Source organism: Nannospalax galili, unplaced genomic scaffold, assembly GCF_000622305.1.
Source record: "Nannospalax galili isolate Female #2095 unplaced genomic scaffold, S.galili_v1.0 scaffold525, whole genome shotgun sequence".
NCBI classification, from domain to species: Eukaryota; Metazoa; Chordata; class Mammalia; order Rodentia; family Spalacidae; genus Nannospalax; species Nannospalax galili.
The window spans coordinates 357,333-366,857 of NW_008353937.1; the positions used below are offsets into that span (position 1 = coordinate 357,333).

Genomic DNA, 9,525 nt, shown 5'->3' on the forward strand with positions numbered 1-9,525 from the left:
GGGTCAGGGAGGGGTAGGATGATTGGAGCCAGAAGGGTGTGGCTGGAGTTGGGGCTGAGCGGCCACTGACCGGTGGGGGTCAGGGACGATGTCGACTGGCCCTGAACTATAAAAGGTCAAAGTGAGGCGACCAGAAGTCATGGGCAGAGGGAAGGGAGGAAGGCAACTGGGAGGCTGGCCTGTTGCCTGCCAGAACAGAAAGTCTGTCTCCTCCCAGGAGAGGGAGAAGGTTTGAGAAGGTGCCATCTTCCTGTTTGGGGATGTCATCCACAGTGGTGGTAAAAATCTCCCGCAGGCACTCAAGGCCTGCTCTTCCACATGGCTGACCCATGCCCAGAAGTAGTCAAGGTGAGTGCGCTTCAGCCCAAGCTTGGGGTGGACCCAGTTGGTGGGCTGGAGGGCTCAGTCCTGTGAGTGGAGATCAGCTGTCTTAGAGAGGCCACCTGGGCGACAGAGAGGGCTGGGCCTGGACTTGCAGGTCAACTCGGCAGCCGGAGAAAAGGAGAGGACCTCATCCTCATCCCTACCTCAGGGGCTCCACTTCTATCCACCCAATACCCCAAGCCCTTGGGGAAGCCTCTGCTGGCCTCAGACCTCTAGCATACCACCTAAACCAACCACAGAAACCTGGCTTTTAGGGTCCCTCTACCTCCACTTTCCTCTCCCCAGCCAGTGGAGTGACCATATCCTGCCTGAGGCACCTGCTGGTACCCTCCCTGCCCAGAGCCACACCCACCAGAGGGTATCATATGCAATGCCCCGGGGGTGGCCTGGAACACCTTGCCACATCAGGATGGCTTCCGGTTTTGTAGGCCTTGTCTTTGTCAGGTACCCCCACCTCCACCCACTCACCTCTTTCAGGGCCCCTGCTTATCCTTAGACAGTCTAGCCTCTACCTCCAACCCGCGGGCCAAGTTTGGACTCTGCTGGCCCTGAGAGCCAGTTCTCCCAGGCCACTGGATAAAACCTCCTCCTTAACCAAAATGTGGCTCAGGACCATTTCCACTGTGGAAAGTCAGGTCCCTCCCCAAATTTAGAATTATGTCCTCACCTCTCTGAGGTTGGTACCCTGAGCTGGTTCCTCAGAAGGAGGCCTGGGCCACCTTTCTGGAAGCTCTAAGTGAGGGCTCTTAGAGCGGGGCAGTCTAGGCTTAGGGAATGGTCCCACGGAGTCTGCATGGCGGGACTCTGGGTGTGTGTGTGTGTGCTCTCCATTCACAGAAGGCCAAGTTCACCTTCCTGCGATGCGCCATCCTACTGAAGTGGGAGCTTTGGAAGGAGCTGTTCAGTAGGCTGGCGTGGGGCCAAGGACTGGGTGCTGAGAATGACATTTTCATCTACATGGTAAGGCTCGTGAGCACCCTCCCACAGGAGGTCTGGGGGCTAGGGGGAGATGATGATTGTGCAGGGGTACAGTCACCCCAGCCTTTGCTTAGGGGGACCATAGGGATAGAATCCATCTTGAGGGTGTTTAAGTGCTGTGCCCCTTTGGGGGAGCATTCTCCCTCCAGGATGGAGCTCAGGTCCTCTGAAATAGGCTACCCAGAAGGAGTGTGCCCAAGGCCACACTGCTGTTCCAGTGCGGAAGATCTGAGGAGCAGCCCAGACATTCCTGGGCCCAGGAGTAGGTAGGGGACCAGCAGAAAATGCCACCTGCCTAGTAGCCAGTTTAATCTCTGACCCCGGCTTCTTCTGACTTATTGGATCTAGTCTGTCAGGTGCAGTCTCACCTTGAACAGAGCCAAACTTACATGGGCAGGACAGGCCTGTCCTCAGTCCTCAGGCCTCAATGGATCCTGGTGTGGCCACCAATAACCATGAGCTGGGGACATTGCCTGACTGTTGTTGGTGGGTCTCATGATCCCTGCCGTCCCTTCTTCCTTCAGTGTGGTGGGAGGGGAAACACCAGGAGCCATCTCAGGATGCTGCCATGTCAGCGAGGCTTGGCACTTCTGGCAGGCTGCATGTGGCTGCTGTGCAGTTCAAGGTTGGGGTGTCTAGGCACGAGAGCAGTCTGGGAGGGTTCTGTAGGAGGCACAGGCTGGGCTGGTTACAGGCCGCTTGCTTGGTCAGGGCCTTCCCCATTAGTTAACTAGGATGCTTGTGTTTTGCTTAGAAGTGTGTGTAGATTCCTCTGCACTCAGAATGGATCCTTGGCCACTTTCAGCAGCTCAGTTGTCTGCTCTGTTCTGGTGCCTCTGGCTGAGACTCCTCCCTGAGCACGTGCTATGCAGTCGGGCTGACAGTGATGCTATGGGGACAGGCCTGGACCCGTGGCTGCAGAAATGTCAGGGTGGGCTGGGCCTTTGGGTGAGCTGGGGTGCTGAGCTCCTGGCCTGTGGGGGCTGGGCACTGCTTACCCACTGTGTGCTGCGGTGCCACGGGTGATCTTGGTGACATGGTTAATGGTGGCAAGAGAAGTATGGCCCTTGGGAGACCCAGGGCTGCCGCCCCAGCTGTTTCACCACAATTCAGGTGCCTTTGGGGCCCACAGAGGAGGGAAAGTTCAAAGAGTAAAGTACAGCTAGGAAGAGCGGGAACTGGCCAAGTGGACATGACAGGACCTCGAAGGTACCGTGGCAGGAGCCCCACATCGTGTCTGTAACAGGTGAGAGCCACACCCAAGGTAAGTTTCCGGGAAACGCTCTAGGGCCACTTTGCCCCTGCAACAGCAGAGAAACAGACTAACTACAGAAACTGCCGGCATTGAGCCCGCCTCCCCAATTTCAGGACACGGGACCTTGTGACAGACCCTGGCAGCTTGGAGCTGGGACCCTGGGACATGTGTCTTCGGTTTGTGGTGAAATGCCAGCCAGGAGGGGATGACCAGAGGGTCTTCAGGGTGGTGCTGGGAAGAGCCACAAATGTAGGTGCTTCCAGCTCCTTGGTACAGGCTTCCCTCAGTGTTGAACTGAATGAAAGAACTGGGCCAGCGACACCTCCTACCCCCCACTTCCAGGCTCTGGGCACTGGAATTGGGGTTCAGTGCTTAGGGGTGCCACATGCCAGCCACATTCCAGAGGCCAGGTGTCATGCAGGCTTCCCAGTATGGTCACAGGCTCTCTCTTCCCTTCGTAGCTAGAAAGCAACTTTGGCAATTACCAACAGTTTCTCAGGCAGGCTTTGACCTACCTAGACAGCCCCCAGAAGCCCCTGAAGCTGGTAGCCATGAAGTCCATTGGTAGGTGCCAACCCAGCAGCCCCCACAGTAAATGGACAGGCTCGCATGCCCTGGTCTGCTGCAGGGACAGTGGCTTTGGGTCAACGGGTAGGTGGGATGCTTCTGCTGTCCAGGGCTCTCAACAGACAAGGGTTGCCCCTGGCAACCACCTCCTTGACTGCCTCAGGGGGATTGCTTCAGGATTATTTCAATGACCTCTGATTCTACCTGAAGAAGGATGACGTGATAATCCTTAAGAACTGTGAGCCAGTGGAGCCCCTGCATCCTTGGGCAGTTGAAGCCCATCCTCCCTAACACTTGGGGTCGGGGGCTCTGGTGGGGAGGTGCCTCTCCTTAAGGGGGCTTACCTTCTCCAGACTATGGGTTAGGGATAGGTGGGGCCCCCTGTGTGAGCTCCATAGCCGGCCTCCTGGAGGGACATGTGGTCTCTGCTGCAGGCTTGGAGATCCTCAGCCAGGACCTGGACTCCATGGCCCACAGGTTCTACCTGAGCTCCTGGGATGACGTCATAGAACTATCTAACTACGTGACTGCCTGAGCCTGTCCTTGTCCTTATTTTTGTCTTTGTTCTATCTTTATTAAATGACAGAGAGTATACTCCAGCCTCTCAGAATCTGCCTGCCCCAGGTCCCAGCCGCACATATACAACAGACCTGCCCAGCTTTCCCCTTCACCCCAACTCCAGAGGCCATAAGGTGGAAGGTCCATGACTCAGAACTCCCGAAGCTGACAGGTGTTCTGTTAGGCAGGGGCATCCAGGAACTTTAGGACAGGTACTGCCACATGCACGTGGCATCTAGGACCTCAGGGGTCATCCTCAGCCCCCCTTCCCCAGCCCTCATGTGTCCTCAGCATGTCCCAGGCCATCCCACGTGTTCATCTGGCCTAGGCCGCCCATCTAACTGCTTCCTATCCATTTTTGATCCTGCTCTCTGGGTCCTGTGTGAGGCCAGAGTATGGGCCAGGCCTTCTGTGCTCGGCTCAATTACTGACCGTCTCACCTGTGCCCACTGGACCCTTCACTCTTGCCCAGAACTTCTGATCAGCTGACACCCCGACCTCGGTGGGAACCCAGCCTTCTGGGGACCACACCCTCCCAGCCTGGCTGCTTCTCCTCTGTTGTGTGGGTCCCCTGTTCAGTAAAGTCACCCTTCACCAAGCCTATCCAGGTCCTCCAGCCATGCCCAGGGCCCTTGCCTCCCACAGTGCCATCAGGACACCATGAAGGATTTCTGAGGGCCTCAGCTAGGTTCAGAGCCATCATGCACTATTGGAAAATCAGATGAGATATAGCCAGCGGCTTGGAGATGGCTCCCAGGGAACATTCAGGTTCACCAAGCAGCTGATCAGGGTAGATGATGGGTCACATCAGATACCTAGGAATCACTAGATACCCCCACCTGGCAGTCATGTCTCCAGGAAGGAGGTAGAAGGAGAGAGTGTCTGAGTTCAGGGGAGGTACCAAGAGTGAAGATGGATCAGGAGCAGGAAGTGCTGGGCCTACACCAGCTGAGGAGACCCAGGGCCAAACCCTCTGAGCCCTGGCTTCAAAGGAGGCCCATCCAGGTGGTGGCCCTTCCCAGCAAATGAAGCCTGAGGCCCGAGATCCATTCCTCACAGTGGCTGTCCTTCAGAGGCCAGACAGCCCCTGCTCCCTGTAAGTGCTGGGGGCTTGGAGTCGGGGCAAAGGCAGCAGGTGTAGGCCTGGTGTGCGGTGGGCTCTGGAGGTTGGTGTGGTAGGGCTGCCTCGGGGAGAAAGGGCCAAGGAAACGTCTTGAGGAATTTCAGTGTGGATGCAGAGGCTGTCCCCACAGAAGACACTCAGGTCAAGCAGCGAAGAGGAAGCGGGAAAGGGCGGTGGGAGGTGGTGTGGGCCGTGGGAGTCAAGAGTAAGAACAGAAGGCTGGCCCACCTCTGGGTGGATGCCCCGAGAAGCTGGACTGAGGAAGGAGAATGGCCATGTCTGTCCAGAACACTAGGAAAGGACAAGTAGGGCCAACAGTCAGCGGAGTGGGACCTCAGCCTCTCTATCGTGTGGAATAGACGCTCCAAAAGTCACCACGACCAGACTCAGCAAGATGCCTCCATCTTGGGTGCTTTACAACAACTGCGTTTTTAACACGTTGAAAACTTCTGAAGGCTTAAAAAGAGCTGTAGAGCCCAAATCAGTGAGAGGTACAAGAATAGTGAGGGGGCCGTGGGGAATCCAGGGCCATCGGTGCTGGTGTGAATACAGCAGAGAGGCCCTGGCTCCCACAAGGAGGGGTACTGAACCCAGGCTAACTAGGCCAGGACTCCAAAGGGCCCCCAGGACAGCAGCACCCACCCTTTCCAAGAAGAAGCAGGATTGACCTGCAGCACGGTGCCCCCACCATAAGCCTGTAAGCCCGTGAGAGAAGTTTAGAGACAGACAGCTGGTCAGAGCCTCACAGAGGGAGCTGAGAGAGAAGTCTCAGCAGGTTAGGGCTCCCGGAAACTTCGGAGAGCACAATGAACAGGACAATGGTCAAAATACATGTCAAACGTTGGAGATAGGATACATACAAGTCTCCATGACTAAACTGCATGTGAGACAGGGCCAAAGAGAGAAGTGGAAAGATAAAATTCTGAGAAAGCCTCCAACACAGATGAAAGAGGTGAATCCACGGCTACAGGAAGAGGCATATGCACGGAGCAATGTAAAACAACGTGAAAAACTCAAAAGAAAAACATCTTAAAAATGGCCAGAAAGAGGGGCTGGAGAGAGGACTCAGCGGTTCAGAGCACTGGCTGCTCTTGCCGAGGACCTGGGTTTGATTCCCAGCACCCACATGGCGGCTGACAACTCCAGCGCCAGGGGATCCTATGTCTTCTGACTCCATGGGCACTGCACGGCACAGGTGACCAGAAAAAGACACCACTCCTCATGGCAATAAACAGCAGCTGACTTTTGAGCAGTGGTGATGCAGCTGAGAGTAACACTGCATAATTGTCACTGGACATGGGCCACGGCCAGTCTATACACAGGCAGGCCCTAGGAAACACAGCTACAGAGCACGCCAAGCAGGAACCGAGAAGTTGGGCATTATGACCACAACTGTGACTCCAGGACTTGGGAGGATGAGGCAAGAGGAAGTTAGCCTGGGCTACACAGCAAGAGCTTGCCTCAAGGTAAAATGGGCTAGGTAAATGGCTCATGGTAGAACACTGGCGTATGATGTGTGGGTTCCATGCCAACACACACACACACACACACACACACACACACACACACGCACACGCACAGAGAATCTTACCACATTTAAGACATAAAATGTGATAGTAAATTTAAGTAGTACCAGAAAATAAAAATAGTGTTTCAGCTTAAAAACAGATTCGTGTTCACAAACAGGAATCTGATACGTGATGAAGACATTAAAAAAAGAAAGAAAGAACCAGAGGCTGGAGAGGCGGCTCAGCAGTTAAGAGCACCGACTGCTCTTGCAGAGGACCTGGGTTCAATTCCCAGCACCCACATGGCGGCTATCAACCATCTGTAACTCCAGTTCCAGGGGATCCGGTACCTCCTTCTAACCTCCTTGGGTACTGCATGGCACAGGTGCACTCACATACATGCAGGCAATACACTCATGCACATAAAAATAATAAAATATTTTTTAAAAGAATGAAATCCACATCAACCCAGAACTAAACTCCTGGGCAGTAGCAGCACAACTGGATTTGTGTTTAGTGGGAGATGCGGAGGATAAAGCGAGGAGATCTACCACTGCTAAGACACTGAGATGCTTCCTCTTCACTCCCACCTGACTTGCACCACAGGAGCTCACCTTTGAGTGTCTGTGAGGATGTATCTAGGAAGGTTTAACTGAGGAAGGAAGACCCACCCTGACTGTGGATGGCACCCTCCCATGGGTTGGGGTCCCAGACCAAATAAAAAGGAGAGAGCTGAGCACCAGCGTTCACCTCCTTCTTCCTGACTGCAGACACAGAGTGGCCAGCTGCTTCACCCTCTTGCCACCAGGGCGTCCCCACCATGATGGGCTGTAACCCTCACACTGTGAGGCATAGGAAACCCTTAACTTGTTTTTGCCAGGTGTTCTGTCCCAGCAAGGAAAAGGATAATGAATATGTACGAACAAGCCAGGACAAGACAGCAGCTCCAGCAGATATGTGGGTCAACAATACAAGTGAGCAGTTCCCAGAAGAGGACCAGCAAGCGCAGGGGAAGAACTCAGGAATGGCTGGGGAAATGCGCCCAACACAAAGCTATACCTCGCCCCATGCTTCTCTGGCAAGTCAATGAACTGATGCCTGGTGTGGGGGAGACAGCACGCATGCACACCCGGCTGCATTCTGAAAGTAATGCACTGTAGGGCACAGACAACGTGGCCTACAACCTGATGCCACGTGACCTGAAGAAGGCCGGTGGTCTGGTCCTGTGTTCTCGTGCCCCCCTGGGTGGTGAGAGTGGGTCCTGCAGTCACATGGGTGAGGCGGTGTTGTTTTTCTACAGATGGCTAGAGAGAGCACAGACATGCACACACGAAGCACTGTGAGGCAGTGGGCACTGTGAGGGGGACTGGGTCTGACAGAGTGAAGTGTCTCTCCTGCTGGCTGTAGCTGGACTTCCCACTGGCTATGTGGGGAGCCCCTGGGGAGCTCAGGAGCTGAGATGGGTGGTGAGCTGTGCAACTTCAAGGTGCTCCAGACTGATGGCAGGTCTCATTTTTCCCCCTGGTATTTCCTGGCCAGGACTCAAAGACAATCTGAAAATCTAGACACAGTCCTCAGGCATGGGCAGAAGGGGCTTCAGGAGAAGCCACCTGTTTCTGGTCTAGGAGGCAGAGACAGCTCCTGTAGGAGTGCTTGGCCTTCTGCCGTCTATGTGTTTCTGTCTCTGCTGCTCCGTTTTTGGGTAATCATGACCCAGTGGTGAAGACATGAACCTCCGAGGCAGGAGGAGGAGGCAGCAGGGCCAGGGTGAGGGAGCCTTGCTTTTCTGTGTGTTCTTTGCTGTTTGGGTGCCTGACCAGGACACAAAGCCAGTCACAGGAGGTGCCCGATGGAACCAGGAAACTAAGGGTCCAGTTTCTTAGCTGGAGAGCCAGTTTTGCAATCCAAAATTACATGATCTAAAAGAACTTGGAAAACCCTCAACAACTTTAAGGCTTTCAGCAACCACTGCAGCCATGCTCTAAGTAACGCAGCAAAGAGAAAGCAAAGACATCTCAACAGAGAAGAAGACAGAGAAACAGAGGACAGAGACACGGGGCAGAGAGAACTGGATCTCAAGTCAGCATGGTGTCGATGGAAGAGGCCGATGAACTGAGCAGACCAGAGCCCAGGGTTGCCGCTCACCTGCTGTCAGCTGAGCTTGGACAAGGGAGCAAAGAGACTTGGTTCAGTACAGATGGTCTCATCTTCTTCCTCACACAAAAGCTATCAAATTGACCGTGTGGGAGCACTTCTCACACCTGTAATTCCAGCTCTCCGGTGACTGAGCCAGGAGGAATACAGGAGCAGGGGGCTCCTGTTGCTGGAAGGAAGGCAGATGGAACAGCCACTTGGGAGGACAGGGCAGTGGTTCCCTATAAACTAAAGACCCTTCTCCCTTTCTTGGCTGGACATCACAGTCCAAGGTATTTACCTCAAGGAGTTGAAGACATGTCTATCTGAAAACACAACCCATGTGCAGATATTGACAAAGGCTTTATTCATGACTGCCCTAAACTAGAAACAGCTGAAATGCCTTTCAATAGGAGAGGAGATAAATAAATTATAATGTGTTCAGACAACAGGCCATTATCCACTTAAAACAGGCAACTAACAATGAGCCCTCCAGCCGTGGGAGGAACCTTAAATGCAGACACGTAAGTGAAAAACAGCAGCCTAGCAGGGAAATGGTGCAGTGGGTAAGAGCGCTTGTTGTGAGAGCAGGAGGACTTAAGTTCAAATCCAGCACCCACGTAGAAGCCGGGCATGGCCACACAAGAAAAGGGGAATTGGGCGTCTTGGATAACTGCCTGTAGCCACAGTTACCCAAGCCCAACTCACAGAGCTGCAGAGCAGGCGAGCGCCGTGGTGGCCTCCCAGGAAACGTGTGGGATAAAACACAATGAGCTCTGCAAACATGCGACTCTTAGTGTATCTATACAAGTGGCACATCGGTAAAGTTGAGTGAAATGGTGAAATCTGAGGACCCACATCAGCGTTGGTCGCCCTGCATGGCAACACTGCTGTACGAGCTTCAGTACTATGTGCTTGGCTGCATTTTTTTTTTTTTTCTGTCTTTTTGAAGCAGGGTCTCCCTGTAGCCCCAGCTGTCCTGGAACTTACTATGTAGACCAGGCTGGCCTTGAACCCAC

General features: G+C 54.1%; 1 protein-coding gene across 1 annotated transcript in view; it reads left to right on the plus strand.

Annotated features, from left to right (window-relative positions):
* The window catches only part of LOC103748436 (maestro heat-like repeat family member 5), a 25,870-nt gene extending 22,151 nt beyond the window's left edge, over positions 1-3,719 (plus strand). The window contains 6 exon segments of the mRNA XM_008851080.2: positions 218-302; positions 305-348; positions 1,222-1,344; positions 3,079-3,181; positions 3,348-3,422; positions 3,619-3,719. Coding sequence (XP_008849302.1) covers positions 218-302; positions 305-348; positions 1,222-1,344; positions 3,079-3,181; positions 3,348-3,422; positions 3,619-3,719 — 531 coding nt within the window.
* The last annotated feature ends 5,806 nt before the right edge of the window (positions 3,720-9,525 follow it).